We start from the raw sequence: 20,201 nt of genomic DNA, 5'->3' as shown, positions 1-20,201 counted from the left end.
TATCAGATTTATTGGTCAAGTTTTATGTTTAGGTCAGCTTTTGTTCTAAACTGTCAAAGCTATTGCTTTAAATCTTGCAACACTTGTTCACCATCAAAAGCTGACTCTGTACAGCAAGGAACATAACTCTATCCTGCTTTTTGCAAGAATTATGGCCCCTTTTGGACTTAGAAGATATCAGATTTCTTGGTTAAGTTTTGCGTTTAGGTCAACTTTTCTCCTTTAGAGCCAAAGCTGACACCTCACAGCAATTACGGTAACTCTGCATTGCTTTTTGCAAGAATTATGGCCCCTTTGGACTTAGAAAATCTATTTCTATATTACAGAGGCAAAAAAATCAGATGAGCGTCTGCACCCACAAGGCGGTGCTCTTGTTATTTTTGACATTGTAATAATGCTTCGTTGTATGCATTAAACAAACTCAGTAGAGCTCAGTATTAGTGGGGCACCTGCATTGTGTGACATCATACTTTATATCTGGACAGTCATTTAGATACTGCAGAGTCTTCTTAACCTTTAGCATGCTAGATAAATTGTCGTCTGCTGGAAATGTCGTCTGCTAAAATTGTAAAGTTCATTCAATTTGCTCCAAAATAAGAAGAAATATTGTCAGAGTAGCAAACAGCTTGGAACCTGATCAGACGCCAATTTAATCGGCGTCTGATCTGGTTTCAAGCTGTTTGCAAAGGCTGTTAAATTCGCCTGCAGCAGGCTAAGGGTTAAGGATAAGAAAATATTACCCTGTGAAAAAATGAAACAAGTATGTTAAGTCTGGCAACCTATTAAATTTTGCGTGTTGGTGTAATGTTAAACACAACAAAAACAAAACTAAATAAAATCTATATGGAAATAACGTAATCTACAGTAGATAGTCCCAAGAAGCTTTTGGGAACATGAACACTTTAAAACATTCTACATGGGTTTAAGAAATATGTAAGACAGATCTTGATTTTATTTGCTGTTTTTCTCATTGTCTAATACATATTATATCAAACTCTGTAAAAATAATGATTTTCAAATTTTTCATTCAAACTGTGAAGGAATAAATTCACAAGCACTGGTAGTACTTCACTGGCCCTTATTCGGTGGCCCCTGTCATCATATTTGCTTGTATTATATCAAAAGTGGTTAACAGCATTGGGATTTGAGACAAAATAAAAACAGTTAACCACTGTTAGCATGTAGGGAAAAGAGAACTATAATTATATTTATAAGTTAGATCTGTCTTGCATGAGAACAAGTTCTACTTTTGTAATACACAGAAACCCCAAATGAACGTTCTTTCAGATTTATTGCTTTGGTGGACAGTAGAAATGTAAATTTAACTTACATGTTTGATTGACTGAAAGTAAACAATATTATCATACAATATTGCTGAGGTCATTTTAAACAATGACTTTTTGCTTTCAGATTGCCAGAGGTGAGGATACTGGAGGTGTGGGAGAAGGGAGATAACCCTGACAGGATGTAACATTTTCAGGAGAAGTAACTACAATTTCCATAGAAGAAAAATACAGTTGTCAGATGAGCCTGACAAACTCACAGAACTGTTAAGCATATATAGTGAACTTTTTCTGCAAATCAATAATGATAATTTGGCAAACCTTAAATTAATTTGATTCTTGTATAACAGTGGTTTCATTCTAAGAATAAAACATGTTGGTTGAAGGTATGTGTAATCTATTACTTATTTTCTGTTTGTGATTTTGGCATTTTGCTAGCTGGTATAGAAAGCGATGTTCTCATATCAGCCAGATAATGCAGAACTAATATGCAAGAATATGCAACTGCATGGAAATTTCTGATTTTCATATTGCTACCTAGTAACCTTGTTTACCTTGTTCTGTTATGGGTGTAAGATATCATCCAGGAACTGTACTTTCCAAATTATCTTCAAGGAACTATACTCCTGTCCATTGACACTCTTGATAGATTTTTTCTTTTGATTTTTTACCTAAAAAAGTACGAATCAGCAATTGACAAAGAATTGTTTACCAATAGATAATTTCAGACTTTTAAATTCTTAAAAGTTTTTTGTTAGGTTTATTTAACTAGTGTTGTTAATTTCTGTCTTCTAACAAGTTCTTGCCTGGGAAGATACAGATCTATGTAATGTGCACTGTATATAGAAGATAAACGCTTTTGCTTTTTATATTTACATAAGGTTGTGAATTAGCATAGCTAATGCTAGTCATGTAGTTCAATAGGTGTGTCAAAAGTGCAGCATTTGAGCCGTGCCATGAGAAAACCAACATAGTGGGTTTGCGACCAGCATGGATCCAGACCAGCCTGCGCATCTGCGCAGTCTACTCAGGATCCATGCTGTTCGCTAACAGTTTCTCCAATTCCAATAGGCTTTAAAAGCGAACAGCATGGATCCTGACCAGACTGCGCAGATGCGCAGGCTGGTCTGGATCCATGCTGGTCTCAAACCCACTATGTTGGTTTTCTCATGGCACGGCTCATTTGCACTTTGAGGAATATTGTGTTAGTCTGTGTGTTTTTGTATTAGTACTTATTTATAAAGTTCTGGAATGCAGTTGTTTACTTACAAAGTAAGTGCCTCTATGGCCGAATGTTTAAGGTCTCAGACTTTTGGTCTCTTGACGCAAAGATTAGTTGGTTTGAGCCCACGTCAGCTGGGTCTCTATAGAGTTAAGAGGTTCACAGTCACATACATTAGGGCCCTTTTACTTAAGAAATAATTTAAAGCAAAAGAGTGTTTTAACACTATTGATGCACGATGGGGGGTAATACGTTGGGCGTAATAATTTTACAGAGGCGCAGCCCGAGTGAAATTATTTGTACGACGCATTACCGCTCAAGTGTATAAATAGTGTTAAAACACGGTTTTGCTATAAATTATTTCGATTCTAATATGCCCTTAATCTAAAACAGTAGATGAAATATAGTAGTGCTCTTTCTTGGTCGCAACAAAAACATTGACGTCACCGCACATTAACGTTACGTCATTCTAGGATAAGAGTGTTTAACATAGAAAAGCATTTAATTTATTAGAATCTATTTTTTAACACATTTTGGCTCATTGCCAATTCATATGCTAATTATTATCGAGAATATCATACCTTTGCTGAAAACATCTTGATTTTTTTTCAATCCCTCTGGCATTTTTCACATTAAAAATTAGAAAATATGTATTTCTAATCAGTTATTGGGAACTGCTGAATGTTGTAAAAAGGCACCTTTAAACATTATTAAGAATATTTTGTTCAGCTTGTCTAAGTACTTGGGATACAAAAAGTGGATTTTTATGCATGACACCAAAACCTCTTTGACAGCTTCATATATATTTTATTTATTGAGATCTGAGTTGTGTTAGTGTTTTTTTAGCTCGACTATTCGAAGAAAAGGGGAGCTATCCTACTCGCCCCGGCGTCGGCGTTAGCGTCACATAAATGTTAAAGTTTGCGTACCACCCCAAATATTTTCAAAGTCCATTGAGATATTGCTTTGATATTTTGCATACTTGTTTACCATCATGACCCCAGTCTGTAAGAAGGAGGAGGCAACTCTATCAAGCATTTTGACTGAATTATGGCCCCTTTTCAACTTGGAATAAATGTTAAAGTTTGCATACCACCCCAAATATTTTCAAAGTCCATTGAGATATTGCTTTGATATTTTGTATACTTGTTTACCATCATAACCCCAGTCTGTAAAAAGGAGAAGGCAACTCTATCAAGCATTTTGACTGAATTATGGCCTCTTTTCGACATAGAATATGTTTATTGTAATGTTATAGTTTTACTCATAGCTTATATTATACTATCAAGCACTGAGAATAGTCAAGCGCGCTGTCCACTGACAGCTCTTGTTTTATTTTTTGTAATATTATATTTTTGTTTGAAAAAGAGATTGTCTTTTAACTTCTCTTCATTACAGATAAACTTGTGCTTTAGTATCAGAGTTATTAAATAGCAATTCATTCATGTTACTTCGGTAGTTTGAATCATATTCTACTTAATCCTTATTTGTAGATGAATTTACTTAGTGTTTTTTCCTTTTTTTGAAAATATTTATGTTTGACACCCATTATATTTCGTATAGTTTATTAGCATGTTTTTCACTTGAAATATAATTATGTCAGTCATAAATATAGACAATATTCGCTGTATAATATGTGAGCATGTAAAAATAGTAGTCCATAAATCTAGCACTTGTATATAAAAAATCAACTATTTTTTCATTGCAATTTGAGAGATTACAATTTCTTGTTAAATAGATTCTTAAAAAGTTAGGTATTGTTAACATTACTCTGTCTTGTACAAATGAGCCGTGCCATGGGAAAACCAACATAGTGGGTTTGCGACCAGCATGGATCCAGACCAGCCTGCGCATCCGCGCAGTCTGGTCAGGCTCCATGCTGTTCGCTTTTAAAGCCTATTGGAATTGGAGAAACTGTTAGCGAACAGCATGGAGCCTGACCAGACTGCGCGGATGCGCAGGCTGGTCTGGATCCATGCTGGTCGCACACCCACTATGTTGATTTTCCCATGGCACGGCTCAAATGTATTCACTGTCCATATGGTTTGACAGTACAAAACTGTTGTAGTATAAAATTGTTCCATTTTATCTTCTTTTCTCTATGTCTGTGCCTATGTATTTTTGATCAGTATCTGTTGAAGTGCATGTTTGTTTAACACATGTTATGATTGAATTATGTTAAGATTACGAATCTACAATCACATTTATGTGTTCTGTGTTCCAGTCTTGCTTACTATAGTATAATGTATATATGAGCCGCACCATGAGAAAACCAACATAGTGCGTTTGCGACCAGCATTGATCCAGACCAGCCTGCGCATCCACGCAGTCTGGTCAGGATCCTTGCTGTTCGCTTTCAAAGCCTATTGCAATTAGAGAAACCATTAGCCCATTGTTTCAGAGTTCAGTATTTAGAGGTCAAGGTCAGTGTGGCCTCAAGACTGAAATCTATTTCCTACCCACCATTGAAGTATATATGGTTAACCAGGAGCTCTTGCTTCTTTTGATTGTCCTATAATGCAGATGAAAGGGTAAGGAAGGTTTATTTGTATATCACATGTCAACATATTATTTCCTAGAGGATACAAAGAAGTTAATTGTGTACACTGCAATTTCAAAATCTGTTTTGACATAAATATTTGTACAAAGGGGTGTTATTTCACCATCTGTTTTGTAGCTTGTTTCTGTAGTTATCATCTTATTGAGTACTGCAATATCAGCACAATAAGTAGCTCCCATTCAGGGTAGACGCGTTTATAATGCACCTTAATAAATCAGTTTTTACTGCCAATTGTTTGTAGTTATACTAAAATTTCCTGTCATACTGTGTTTTTCTGGCTTCATAAACTCAAATTACAATGGAACTAGTATATATTTTTATCTCTTGAAGTCATGTCCTACTTATTGAACTGTCATTAGCCCCACTGTAAAAGCCTAAATTACAATACTTCGAAGCCTAACTTAATGTACCAGTTACTTTTGATTTTCAACACCTTGATAGAAAAAATAAAGAAAATGCCTAAATTCTTTTTCTATCAAGCAATTTTTTTTCTATTATTATTGTGTTGTGATATTGTTTACATTTCTATCTCTGTTGTGTTGATACTTCATACTGGAATTAAACTTTGAACATGAAATTAATACTGACCTGCATAAATAGTTGTTTCTTTATTTATTATTAATTCATGTTCTTGTTAAAATTAGTACTTACAAAGTTGTATTAACTGAAAAACTGATGTGGAATCTCAAATTAGCCAAAGTAAAAGGTTTGTGTGTTACCTTGTCATATTCAGTGCATCCTCTTTTTAGCTCACCTGAGCAATGCTCAGGTGAGCTTTTCTGATCACTTGATGTCCGGCGTCCGGCGTCTGTCTGTCTGTCGTCTGTCAACATTTAGCTTGTGTATGCGATAGAGGCTGTATTTTTCAATTGATCTTCATGAATATTGGTCAGAATGATAACCTTGATGAAGTCTAGGCCGAGTTCGAAAATGGGTCATCTCGGGTCAGAAACTAGGTCACTAGGTCAAATCAAAGAAAAACCTTGTGTATGCGATAGAGGCTGTATTTTTCAATTGATCTTCATGAATATTGGTCAGAATGATTGCCTTGATGAAATCTAGGCCGAGTTCGAAAATGGGTCATCTCGGGTCAAAAACTAGGTCACTAGGTCAAATCAAAGAAAAACCTTGTGTATGCGATAGAGGCTGTATTTTTCAATTGATCTTCATGAATATTGGTCAGAATGATTGCCTTGATGAAATCTAGGCCGATTTCGAAAATGGGTCATCTCGGGTCAAAAACTAGGTCACTAGGTCAAATCAAAGAAAAACCTTGTGTATGGGATAGAGGCTGTATTTTTCAATTGATCTTCATGAATTTTGGTCAGAATGATAACCTTGATGAAATCTAGGTCAAGTTCGAAAATGGGTCATCTGGGGTCAAAAACTAGGTCACTAAGTCAAATTAAAGAAAAACCTTGTGTATGCAATAGAGGCTGTATTTTTCAATTAATCTTCATGAACTTTGGTCAGAATGATTACCTTGATGAAATCTAGGTCAACTTCGAATATGGGTCATCTGGGGTCAAAAAGTAGGTCATTAGGTCAAATCAAAGAAAAACCTTGTGTATGCGTTAGAGGCTATATTTTTCAATTGATCTTCATGAAATTCAGTCAGAATGATTGCCTTGATAAAATCTTGGTCAAGTTTGAATATGGGTCATCTTGGATCAAAAATTAGGTCACTAGGTCAAATCAAAGAAAAACCTTGTGTATGCAATAGAGGCTGTATTTTTCAATTGATCTTTATGAAATTTGGTCATATTTATTGCCTTGATAAAATCTAGGTAGAGTTTGGTTATTGGTCATCTGTGGTCAAAAACTAAGTCACTAGGTCAAATCAAAGAAAAACCTTGTGTATGCAAAAGAGGCTGTATTTTTCAGTTGATCTTTATGAAATTTGGTCAGAATGATTTCCTTGATGAAATCTAGGTCAAGGTTGAATATGGGTCATCTGGGGTCAAAAACTAGGTCACTAGGTCAAATAAAAGAAATACTTGTGTTTGCTCCAATTTTAATGATACTTGGTCAGAATATTTTTTTCCATGCAATCACTAGGTCTGTGTTTACACTGTTATGGTGTATTATGGTGTGTTTCTCAGGTGAGCGACCTAGGGCCATCTTGGCCCTCTTGTTCTGCTGTGATTGTGTATAATGTTAAAGTTCTTACTTGTTTCATGTTTATTATCTCCCTTTTGTCAGGTTGTCGCAATGATAAGTTTTTAAAACATGATATATTGTGTTCAAGATTTTATATTATATACTCCTGGATGGGACCAAATTTACTCTGTGATCTTTGGCTGTTGTGAGATACTCTTTTTCATGTCATTTCTTTGTACAATGTATTTTACCAAAGATGAATTTGCTCACTTTATAGGTCTATCAACATTGCAACTATAGTCTTTCACCTCATACAGTAGACTGGCTGTTAATGCTCTGTGTCTCTAACATAATGTAGGAAAAGTGTTATTAATTGAATGTTATACCATGACTGCAATGCAACTACAAACAAAAAATAACCTTCTCATGCTCAGCAATTTTAACCTTTAGCCTGCTAAATTTCTAAAATGGACTGGTTTACCATTCAGTTTGGGCATTACCATTTATTATTTGAAGGGGCATTCACTGAAAACTTACTGACTGGATTGCGAACAGTGCAGACCATGATCAGCCTGCACTGATGTGCAGGCTGATCTTGGTCTGTACTGGTCGCAAAGGCAAAATCACTTGCCGCCAGCAGGCTAAAGGCTTTGCAATTACAAAACCTTCTCATGCTCAGCAATATCGTATCAGTCAGAATAGGACAGCTGTCAGATATTAGAGAAACTGCTTACCACAACTTGGCCCTTATCTCAAAGTGTGCAAGGGCAGTGAGATTGTTAAAAAGTATTTAGTTATTAATGTTACAAAGTTTCAGAAATTTTAATGATAGTCTCCTGAAATAATTCTTAACAGTTTCATATGTAGTACTCAGTGAATCGATATACAATACCCGGTAATCATCCAAATTTTTCTTAAAACAGAGGTGAGTGGGGAAGAATTTTATCTGACTATTCTATTTCTGATGATTGGTAGTAAAACAAAGGAAAAAAAAAAGGCTAAAATAAAAGAAAACAAAATTTACAGAAAATTAAAGTAAATGGATTATAAAACAACAAGAATACTTTTTGAAATACAAATATTTTCTTTAAACAATTTCTATATAAAAAGTGGCAGGGGCAGTATGAAAACTATAGGGGGTAGGGGAAATGAAAATCAAACGTTAGTTCACTATGGCTTATTATACGCCCGAAGGGACGTATTATGTTATGACGCTGGTGTCCGTCTGTCCGTCCGTCCATGAGCAATTTCGTGTCCGCTCTGTAACTCTTCAACCCCTTGAAGGATTTCAAGGAAACTTTACACAAATGTTCACCACACCGAGACGATGTGCAGACCGCATGTTTTGGATGTCTCACTTCAAGGTCAAGGTCACACTTAGAGTCAAAGGTCATATCAGTTTGTTTCGTGCCCGCTCTGTAACTCTTGAACCCCTTGAAGGATTTCAAAGAAACTTGACACAAATGTTCACCACACCAAGACGACGTGCAGAGCGCATGTTCCGGATGACTTGCTTCAAGGTCAAGGTCACACTTAGGGGTCAAAAGTCATATCAGTTTGTTTTGTGTCCGCTCTGTAACTCTTGAACTGCTGGAAGGATTTCAAAGAAACTTGGCAGAAATGTTCACCACATTGTAACGATGTGCAGAGCGAATGTTCCGGATGACTCGCTTCAAGGTCAAGGTCACACTTAAGGGTGAAAGGTCATATATGGCTTTGCTTTGTGTATATTGATCTGCATTGCAGTGGTCTTGTTTTTATTTGGCAGATCTCTTTTTTGTACTTACAATAATTTTTAGGTGTATATTTACATACCTATACCTGATAAGGATTTTTTTGTAGACTTTGATTTTTTTTTTTGTGGACTTAGATTTGTTTTTTGAAGTTTTCCTTTTGTTGTTTCAGTCCTTTGGGGCTACAACAGTCAAGTTCTTAAAATTTTGCTCCAATCCTATGATGTAAGCCTTCGGGCGTATATTGTCCCGCTTGGTGGCGCTCTTGTGGATAAGTGTTATTGCAATACGTTTGATGTAGCTTTTGTAGAGGAAATCAGAATCTCATAAAAGTTGATTTTTTTCTGATTTTATAAATTTTTTAATGTTTAACTATTATTTTAGAAAAAATACATATATTTTGGGTGCTGTTTTTACGCTCCTTAGGCCCAATAAGTTTTCAACTTTCGATTCCTTGAAGGACTCAATTTTTTTTTTTTGCCCTCTTCCTAGAATGCTTAAATCAGTATGTCAGGTACATTTATGCAATGTATTTTGGTATTCTCATAGATTAGTGTTTGTTTAGGAATAGCAAGGTTAGGAAGCGTTGATATAAGTTTTCTTTTGGAAGACAAAGCAGTTTGAAATATCCATTTAATTTCAGGAATATTTTCTAAATAGTGGTGAAAATTTCCACATGTTGAAAATTTGTTTAAATTGTATTGAAGTTTTTTTAACATAAAGTTTACAGCTGTAAACTACTCTTGTTGAAACAATTTTATGAAACAATATAAGTTGTACAAATTTTATATTAAATAAAAAATCAACAGCTATAAATTAAATAACCTTGTTTAAAAAAAAAAACAGTTAAAAATGAACACATGTAATTTCAACTTATATGTCCCTCATTTCAGCACATATATACTTAAATGACCTATAACACAGCGCTATGTTGGTTAAAGTTTTGACCTAAAGGTTGTGTATTCTATCTTTTTTCAACTGTTGATTTTGTATGCAATACAGTTTGCATTTGTTATTTTTCTCTTACTGTTGTTGAAACCATACCTGTTGTGTTTTTTTCCTTAAAATCTATTTATAGAATATACATTATATAGTTATTCCTTTGTTATTCTAAAACACAATAAAAAGAAAAATCTTATGTTTTGCTTTTTTGTTTGTTATCATACATGATGAGACTGGATATCATTTTTCCCTTCTTTAGATATTTATTTAAATAGACATTAGTTCATAATTATTTGTTTTAGCTCAATTGTGATGAAAGCTTCAAGCTAATTGGAACCACTCTCGAGTCCACTTCCTGGAAAAACCAGTACTGGTGTTATATGAGAAGTCATGGTCATGACCCCATTGGGGCTCGAACCCACGACCCGTGGATTGAGCGGCCGACACCTTATCCACTAGACCACTGATTAAACATAATTGTAGTCCCTGGGCAATCAGACACGCCATTTCAACCCCTAGAGACTCTTACATTTTGCATACTATTATGTCTAACGTGTCTTTTGCTGTGTGTTTGCCATTTTAAAATCGAGATTGAAGTGTTACAACGATAACTTAATATTACCTAAAAAATCCCTACATCCTTAGATTGCCTAAATTGCAGTGACGTAAACTGAAAGTAGATAGTCACATCCTTAGATTGCCTAAATGACAGCGACGTAAATTTGCCGATCCTGTTCTGTTGTTCATGTATGTAAACCGAAAAAAGTTTCATTTCTTGTATTTACATTATATTTCCTTTCCATTTATAAACAAGATTAAATTCTAATTTGCACACATTTTGTAAATTTAACATTAAAATTGGCTACCTGGTCTTTCTTTTCACCAGACATACAACTGCAACATAATCTAAGTAATGTTCTCCCTGACTAAAACTGGATGCCATCAAACAGCAGCCTGTTATCACTAAGCAGCATTGATGTAACTTTCACGCCTTTCCTTTTGCTGGTTATACAAAATGAACATCATAATTATGTCTCCCACCACAAAGTGGTGTGGGAGACATATTGATTTACTCCAGTCTGCCCGTCTGTCACAAAGCTTGTCTGCACTCTTAGTCAAACATTTCTCATCCGATCTTCACCAAACTTGAACAAAATGTGTTTGACCATAAGACCTCGTCCAAGTTCGATAACTAGCCAAATCCGCTCAGGCACTTTTGAATTATGGCCCTTGAATTACTGATTATGTCCACTCGTCTAAACCACCTAATTGCCCCATGTGGGTCTGGGATGATGTGTGTATGAAAAGAATTGAAACCACTATCTTACCCTTGCATGATCGTAAGAGGCGACTTGTAGGGTCTTAACACATGGTTTTGCTGTAACTCTGTGATTCCAGCAGGTATGCAAATTTTGATGTTTTTATTTCAATGTAAATGAGATATGAAACCAAAATTTGTAGTCCTGTTTGGCACCATATAACCTATACTGTGTTGGTGCGCCTTAAAACCCAAATAAAATAAATAAATAAATTACTGATTGTGTCCACTTGTCTAAACCGTCTTGAGAAACTAAACATTTTTCATAGGGTGTGTCTATCACAAAGCTTGTCCGCACTACCCGTCCAAGCCATCTAATTGGGTCCACTTGTCTACCGGTATCGACCATCGAGAGAAACTAGACATTTTTCACAGTGGCAGTTGTGGGAAAAATGCACTTTTCTCAAAAGCATCTCTAGTTTTCAATGGAAAAAAATAGGGCAAGTGTAAATTTTTAACATTAACAAGGTTTTGCTTCTGTTAATTTGATCTAGTTTTTTTCCCACTCAAATGACACAGTTACTTGTCCAAGATACCACGTTTTATTAATATTGGGCACATAATTATGTGACGTCCAATGTATTTATCGTGGAATTACGGATTATTGATGACAATTAGTGGCCCCTGGACCATCCGCCTATGCCAGTAGCTCACCTTGAACCTTTGGTTCAGATAAGCAAAGATAAAACTCCTCTTTCTGAACGTTTAAAGATTCAAGTTTTCAGAAATGGACCTTTTGCTATCTGACTATTAAAGTCAGATAGCAAAAGGTCCATTTCTGAAAACTTGAATCTTCTCTCCCTTCTTGCTCAATAAATTTTTCAATAAAAAGAAAAACAACAGAACAACAGCAATTATCCAATATAATATATTAAATAAATTATACAAATTTAACAAAAGTGCTACAAATATATACTGATATATCTATTATTCAGTGAATTTAAATTTTTCATGTGCCATGATTCAGACATCTGGTTAAAGGCAGTCAGTCTCTTTCACAAAACCTCTCACATTTCATAGTCGTTCAGCTGTCTATTAAGATAGGTACTTAGAACCCTAATAAAATGGATTTTTAATTGCATATATAAAACTGTGTAGAAATACTCAATCCCCACCCTTCCCTTAATATGAAAGTTTTTAAAAAGCTTGTTTTAAAATGGATGTTTTACTCTTGTATATAAAACTGTATGTAACCGCCTGCTTCCCCCCCCCCCCCCCCCCAATACCTTTATACTTCCTCTTTGTTCCTTATAACATAATTCTCGATTCAAAAAATGTTATTTTACAATAAAAAAAAAACAACGTTTTACTGCAGATGATAAAACTAAACCGGAACTTTTATGTTGCTTTTATCTGTGTAGCATCATGACGTACTTCCTGTTTATGGACATAAATTTCCCGCGCTTTGTTGATTAAATTAAAGATTAAATCACTTGCGGCAGGTGTAGATGGGAATATCCGGCTCTCAGGTAACTTGTTACTGCCAAAACAGTTACCCTAGAGCCAGACATTCCCATCTGCACCTACATTGGCAGCCACTATGAGACCAAAATAAAAGTTACAACCATTTGACCAAAGCTGAGACGGACCCGTGCCAAGATGTTACTGTGACCAAGTTTGATGTAGTTGTGAACAGCTGTTTCAGAAGAGAAGTTATTTAAGTGAAAATCCTGACTCAGGATACTGAATACGAACACTGAACACTTTGTCATCCACTTCTAGGACTCACCCTAAATTAAGTTAAGCTGAGTGATCAGATGTTAAATTCTTTGCTCCATTCTTGACCAAAGTCAGACTGACTTCTTAATCAACATTCAGTAACTTTTTTTTCAGATTTTCCTCTACTCAGTAAGGGATTCATGAAGACCTGTGACAAAGAAGTAGGTTCATATTAGAAATGCTTTCAATGAAATTTTGTAATTACCTCCACTTTAAACACAACAGTTTTTTTTTTACTCAACTCTTCATGTCTGTATTAATTTCTAGTTTCATATTTGCATTTTATAGTTACCAGGATACAAAAAGAAATCTGAATACAAATAAAAGTTGACTTAAAACTGTGTGTAGCTTCATACTTCTTTTATTTCCAATTTATCTTAGTTGTATAACAAAGACAGACAAAGGGAGGTAATAAGAATTTTAAAAAGTGGTATTTCTGATTAATTTGACTAGAAACGTTCTTAATATTTTCATATCATTCTGTAGCTAAATGAGCCGTGCCATGGGAAAACCAACATAGTGGGTGTGCGACCAGCATGGATCCAGACCAGCCTGCGCATCCGCGCAGTCTGGTCAGGCTCCATGCTGTTCGCTTTTAAAGCCTATTGGAATTGGAGAAACTGTTAGCGAACAGCATGGATCCTGAGCAGACTGCGCGGATGCGCAGGCTGGTCTGGATCCATGCTGGTCGCACACCCACTATGTTGGTTTTCCCATGGCATGGCTCAAATAATGTTTATGACAAATGAAATAAGTTACTTCTTATACTTAGACCTTTCCTTCTGCAAAGTATGTTCAGCAAAATAACTATCTTGGTTGTGCAACAATCATGAGAGAAAAATCAAACTTTAGAAATACCTCAAGTGAATTATGTCTAACAGGTATTAGGCACTCAGTAGATGTAAAAATATGTAAAAGTTTAAACTTTCAAACACATCCATACTTTACTCAAATCAGACTGACTACCATTAATGTTCATTAAAAGTTAAGTGTGTATACTTGCAAACAAAATTAAGCTACTACAAAAACAAAAACAACACTTAACTACAAAAACTCACACAATGAATTTAGTGTTTAATCTGACTTATAATACATTATAATTCATTTTTCCAGTCCTTATGCTTATTCAAGAGGCATTTGGGATAAATAAAAGTGATTTGTGTTAAAATATTATACTTAAAAACTAAAAGAGGTCAAACGATTTAGAATTAAGGATAACATGGTGTAATAGCCATATTTCATATCTTGTAACTGGATGGTAATATTTAAATGAAATTTGGTCACTTTAAAGACATTCAAAATTAAAAACTTTTCACCGAGAGATTTTTCATATTTTATCATGTTTTGGGGAGATAATCAGTATTGAAGTTAACATTGATGCCTATGGGAAATATATAATTTCTTTGATAATGAGAATCTGAACTTGAGTTTCCAGAAAATTTTGTGGTAGAAAGCTGCATTATATGATTCTGATACAAATATCAAAAAGAAATCTAAAATTCCCCGTAGGGAAAAGGAGTAAATCATTTTTTTCTAGTTTTCAGGGGAGATAACTCACGAAAAACCAAAATTATCAGGGGAGGTAATCTAAAGGAAATTTTTGAGAACTTATGTCACACACATATAACTTGTCAATATGCACCTTATTTCTATTGTTTGACATTTTTAAAGCTCAAATTATCAAGTTGTATGTTCGTTTTTGGTGAAATTGAGGCCTATTACACCATGTTATCCTTAAAGATTATGGTGGATTTTTGTCAGTTTCATACCATCATATATGTATTTCAAATAATCTGTCGTTTTTAAACAGTATTTCTAAAAAAAGTTCAATGAGAACTTGTCAAGGCATATCAAAACATCAAAGTCTTAAGGTTACAGACTAGTTTAAATTTTCAAATTGGTTGTTTTCATATTGTTTAAGTTTTTATCCTTTCATAATTTACATTCAGACTTGAGCAATATTTCAAGACAAATGAAAATAAAAATGCTTAATTGTTACTTTAAAGTCAGTTGAAATTGAAAAATTTTTTTTTTCTTCTTGCATTACAAATTTGCTACTTCTTGTAGATGAATTTACCGTATCAAGTATATTTAAATTCCATGTTTTAAATCTAATCCTTTAGAATTACCTTTACCGCATGCCAGTTGGTAACCAAGAAACAATTCCAAAACTAGAGAACTCCATCAAATTTTGTGCAAAACTTGTATGTCAAACCAACATAAATTTTGTATTATGTTTTTAGCATATCAGATGTTTTCTTTTCAGTTTATGATGGTTTGAAGTGATGCAGAAAGTCTGTTACATGTAATAAAATTCAACAAGAAAATATTTTTTAACATAATTATCTGACCAAAATTTACAACACACCAAAAAACGGATAACAATATCGCTTATAATCACTTATAGATCAGTATTATCTAAGGTGATATTATAAGCATAACAATCAAATCCAGCATACTTCTACAGATAACAAGGCCATTTATAAATCAGCAATTAATCAAGGTTATATCATAACACGACAATCAAATTCAGCATAATTCTACACACCGCTATGTCACTTATAAATCAGTAGTTATCTGTAGTTTATATCATAAGCATGACATTATGATTCAAATTCAGCATATTTCCACAGATAACAATGTCACTAATCTTATAAATCAGTGTTTATTTAAGGTGATATTATATAAGAATGATAATGAAATTTAGCATAATTACACAGATAACAAGATCATTCATAAATCAGCATTAATCTAAGGTGATATTATAAGCATGATACTCAAATTCAGCATAATTCCATGTACAGATAACAAAATCACTTATAAATCAATAACCATTCAAGGTGATATTATATTCATGATAGTCAAATTCAACATAACTCTACAGATAATAACACCACTTATAAATCAGTAATTACTTATTAATAAGGTGAAATTAAAAGCATGGCAATCACATTCGGCATATTTCTTCAGAAAGCAAGGTCACTTATTAATCAGTAATTATCTAAGTTAATAGTATAAGCATGACAATCAAATTCGGCATATTTCTACAGAGCTAGGTCACTTATTAATCAGCAATTATTTAAATAAATATTATAAGCATGGCAATCACATTCAGCATATTTCTACAGACAGCAAGGTTACTTATAAATCAGTAATTATCTAATTAATAGTATATTAAGCATGACAATCAAATTCAGCATATTTCCATGACACTCAAATTCAGCATATTTCCATGACAATAAAATTCAGCATATTTCCATGACAATCAAATTCAGCATATTTCCATGACACTCAAATTCAGCATATTTCCATGACAATCAAATTCAGCATATTTCCATGACACTCAAATTCAGCATGATTCTATATATAATAATAATAATAATAATAATTATAGCAATGTCACTTTTAAATCAGTAACCACTCCTGGTGATAATATAAGCATGATTAACAAATTCAGCCTAATTCTACAGACAACGATATCACATATAAATCAGTATTATCAAAGGTGACATTGTATGTTTTTATAAAAATAAGAACTATAACATGAATCTGGAATGTCCTCTGGAGAGAAAAATTATTGCAAATTAAGCATGCATTATAAAAATAAAAATAATAACCATAAATATGGGTCATCTACTGACCATAGTCTAAAATGATATGATGACTGGTAGCTGAAGGCCTTAAAGTTAGTACTCTTCAACTAGAAATTCTTATCTTATATTGTTAGTCTCAATGTCATTGTAACCTTGACTTTTGAAAATCTGACCCCTTTAATAATAGGGACAGTTATCTACCCAGCATATGCAATCATGCTTTGAAGTTTTTAACCCAAAGGCCAAACTACTAATAAACAATATTAAGTCTCAAATTCACTTGATCCTTGACGTTAGATCTATTGACTCTCAAAACAATAACTGTCATTTACATGTATTGACCGCTGACCACAACCAGGCAAACATCCTATGAAAATTGAGTCTATGACTCAAGCATTCTACTGGAACTGAACAGGAACTGTTTTTAGTCTAAATGCCAACAAGTAAATTTGACCCCCACGACCCCAAGAGAATTGGGGCCATCTTCTCACAATGCATATCTATGAAGTTTGACGGCTGTAGATCAAGGATACTCCAGCTGTTGGTCAGAAACCATTTTTAGTCTCAATGTCACTGTGAGTTTGACATGATTTGACTAACTAATGGGATCATCTTCTGATAACAATAAATCATCTATTTATGAAGTGTGCATGTCCTGAACCATAGTAATTTACTGGTATTTTGTTTTTCAGTTTTAAGGTTGCTGTGATATTGATTTGACCAGTAGCCCCTATAAATGATAGGCATCATTTACTGAACACAGGCAATAATGCTGTGAAGTTTAACTAAGGTCTGCCAACTCGTTCTCAAGTTGTTAATTGCTTACCATCAAATTATTGACTTGTGACTGACAAATGACAGACTGACATGGCCTAAACAATTTAAGCATATTTCTTTAAAAGGGGATATACATGTAATCATACAGATGTTGATCAAAACTTTCTTACACATGCAGCCCAGCCTTATGACAAGTTTTAGTCACCCCTACAGATATATTATTTCAGGAAATTTGAGTAATACATGTAGTTCTGTATTATGACTCCCAGTCTAGTTTTGGTATCGGGGTATTACAATTTCCATGGTAAATATTTATATGTCCTTCACAAATAAAATACTGATCAAATACGTCAGCATATCCATGGTCTCTCCAATATGTACATAGTTGTCTATTCCAATTACATGGCAACACATGAAATAATTCTTCATGCTCTAATGAAATTAAGGTGTAAAAATCCTGGTCCCCGAGATTTCCTTTGAATGAATATTTTTCAGTCAACCTTTTCACTGAATCAGCAGATAAAAGAGTATTATATACATCAGATTTTCTCATTTTATCAAGGTCCAAAAGCAATACACCACTGTTGAAACCTGTGAGGCCATCTGGTGGAGGTGCACCAACTCTTGTTCCCTTATTCTTGTTAATATACATGTGAAAGTTGTGCCTATAAACTGGCTGAGCATCCCTTGCTATTCCCATAATATTACTTTCAGTAAACAGTTCAAATCTGCTAAACAATTCTTTTATATCTGCATTGAATTTCAAATCACAGTCCAGCATAATCACCCGGTGTATTTCAGGTAGAACTTTATGGATCGCAAGTGACATGAAAAACAGTGAATCACTGTAGTATGCCCCAGGCTTGTAGGTGAAGTACTTCTGCATCTCCGAAACTATTTCATGGACTTGCTTAAGTAAACTGTCTATGTCTAAATGCAAAACCTGAAATATAAAATTCAGAATTTATAAAGAAATTTAAAACTAATTAAAATGATAATAGCCAAAATGCTGGGAAACTTTCAAAGCACTGTCATTGAAAACAAAAGGTAATCACTATTCATTATTAAATGCAAATTGACCATCTGACAGTAATGATGGGCCAAATTTAGGAAGACCCTAAAACATACAATGTATCAGGACATAATATTATTATAACACTTGCATTCTTTATTATTATCATACGATAATCAACATTTTATAGCATCATAATTTTTTTCAACTAACATAACATGGAAAATAAGAAATGTATAATTATCAATAAACATGAGCATAATATTTGATATGGATTACTTCTTAAATTACTCTTGTATTTAATTTAACCATATATACCATACGGTCCAAAAACAACCTATTTACCATGCGCTAATTTATTTGTTACCTTGCTACTGTAACAGTGGTTACATAGGTTACAGATCATAATCAAACTTAATGTTTATAATCTTATTTTCAATGGGTTGCTTTAAAGTAACCTGGTTCCAGTACAGCAATATAGAATTATTTCATTTAGATCATAATCCTATTTTTAAGTAAGTAACTTGGTCTAGTTACTCTAGTACATACATACAGCAAAGAGCTATAAAAATAAATAGATCCGCCAACTTGAAAGGCATATAGAGCAAATCTCACCAACATCATGTGGGAACTGAATGAGACCACGTTTTAACGGTGTATGAAACAGACAGCAGGAGGATAAAATTTAAATTTGTGTCGTGAAAATCTTTCTATCAGATCCTTTGTTTATAATGATGATGGTGTCTTTTTAATGTTATTAGTATTTTCTACACGGCGAAGGAATGAATTTATGATTGGAAGTCTGAGAAATCAACAGTTTTCATTTGAAAAATTCGAATCAATTCGGTTTATTAGTTATTACGTGCCAGCCATATTGCCAGTGTAATACTTTAAATTTTAATAAGCATCTGCTGCTTTGATCACGAGCAGGGTCTTTCAAAAATGACCCTGTCACGAGTGATCAAGTCAGCAAAAGCTTCAATAAAGTGCTGACACTAGCTTATGCGAGATTATCTCCTGTTGCCATTTTGTAAATATATAGATACTTCTTTGCATACAATAACAATATACACCAGAATTTATTTTATGATCATTTTACTGACACCAATAATGTTAGTTTATACATAAATTATTTTAGGTCGCTTGTGAAGGAAGTTCTACAACTTATAATTTAATCACTCTCGAGACCTCATTCCTGATGGAATCCATCGCCACGCGGGTATAAGAGAAGAGGCCAGTTTCCCTTTTAATGCTGAGTGCCAAGCAAGGGAGCTACTAATACCATTTTTCACGTCTTTGGTATGATGCGGCCGGGGATCGAACCCATGACCTCCCGCACTCGAATTGGACACTCTACCACTAGGCTATCAAGGTGGACAATAATGTTCATCAGCAGAAACTACATTTACAAAATTACTGTCAACTGTAAATTTACTTACCGTGTACTTCTGGCTGTCTGCAACCTCTAACAGGATATCTCTGGCAATCTTTTCACTTTGCACATCTCCAAGTATATACAGATTAATCTTTGTGCTAGAAAACTTTAGCAATGACTGGACAGTTGTTCTAAGTTTTACTTGGAGATTGTTATTATGTTCTGCTTTCGTAAATGTAATCATAACGTCAAGTGGATGATCTACTCCCATACGCTCCACTTTGTTTACGTCTGAATCCGAAACTGAAAGTAGATCTAGAGATTCTTGTTTTGCCGGGACAACTATTTTGTCTTTTGCAACGTTCTCATAAGCCCGGTAACTTTCATTTAGCACAGATATTTTAGGACCGCTTCCGACATTGTAGAACATATATATTGAAGTAAGAACTAGTAAAAACAGAACCAACTGCAATGATTTTGATCGTTTTACACTAACGTATACTGCTTTTGCAATTTCCATGTTTGTTCTGATCTTACGGTGCACGGATTGCGAGATATTGCGAGATC

The 20,201-nt window shown here is 34.2% G+C and overlaps 2 protein-coding genes across 2 annotated transcripts in view; one reads left to right on the top strand and one right to left on the bottom strand.

Annotated features, from left to right (window-relative positions):
• LOC123527280 (anoctamin-7-like) overlaps nucleotides 1-10,036 on the top strand; it is a 95,334-nt gene extending 85,298 nt beyond the window's left edge. Inside the window, exon 22 of the mRNA XM_053523271.1 lies at nucleotides 1,411-10,036. Coding sequence (XP_053379246.1) covers nucleotides 1,411-1,455 — 45 coding nt within the window. The 3' untranslated portion in view covers nucleotides 1,456-10,036. The remainder of the gene's footprint in view (nucleotides 1-1,410) is intronic.
• Nucleotides 10,037-15,143: 5,107 nt separating this feature from the next.
• LOC123527279 (xyloside xylosyltransferase 1-like) lies at nucleotides 15,144-20,199 on the bottom strand. The gene is made up of 2 exons (XM_045306635.2): nucleotides 19,699-20,199; nucleotides 15,144-18,190 (listed from the first exon to the last, which is right to left on the bottom strand). Exons 1-2 carry the CDS (start codon nucleotides 20,152-20,154, stop codon nucleotides 17,504-17,506), a joined length of 1,143 nt encoding a protein of 380 aa, XP_045162570.2. The 5' UTR covers nucleotides 20,155-20,199; the 3' UTR covers nucleotides 15,144-17,503.
• Nucleotides 20,200-20,201: the final 2 nt, after the last annotated feature.

The sequence above is a fragment of the Mercenaria mercenaria genome, chromosome 14, assembly GCF_021730395.1.
Source record: "Mercenaria mercenaria strain notata chromosome 14, MADL_Memer_1, whole genome shotgun sequence".
NCBI lineage: Eukaryota > Metazoa > Mollusca > Bivalvia > Venerida > Veneridae > Mercenaria > Mercenaria mercenaria.
Note: the sequence above shows the minus strand (reverse complement) of the source record. Positions and strands in the feature narration are given on the sequence as shown.

Coding starts and splice junctions, on each gene's coding strand:
- LOC123527279 (XM_045306635.2), bottom strand. CDS start 20,154: ATGGAAATTGCAAAAGCAGTATACGTTAGTGTAAAACGATCAAAATCA. Junction 18,191..19,698: donor CAGACAGCCAGAAGTACACG/GTAAGTAAATTT, acceptor TTTATATTTCAG/GTTTTGCATTTAGACATAGA.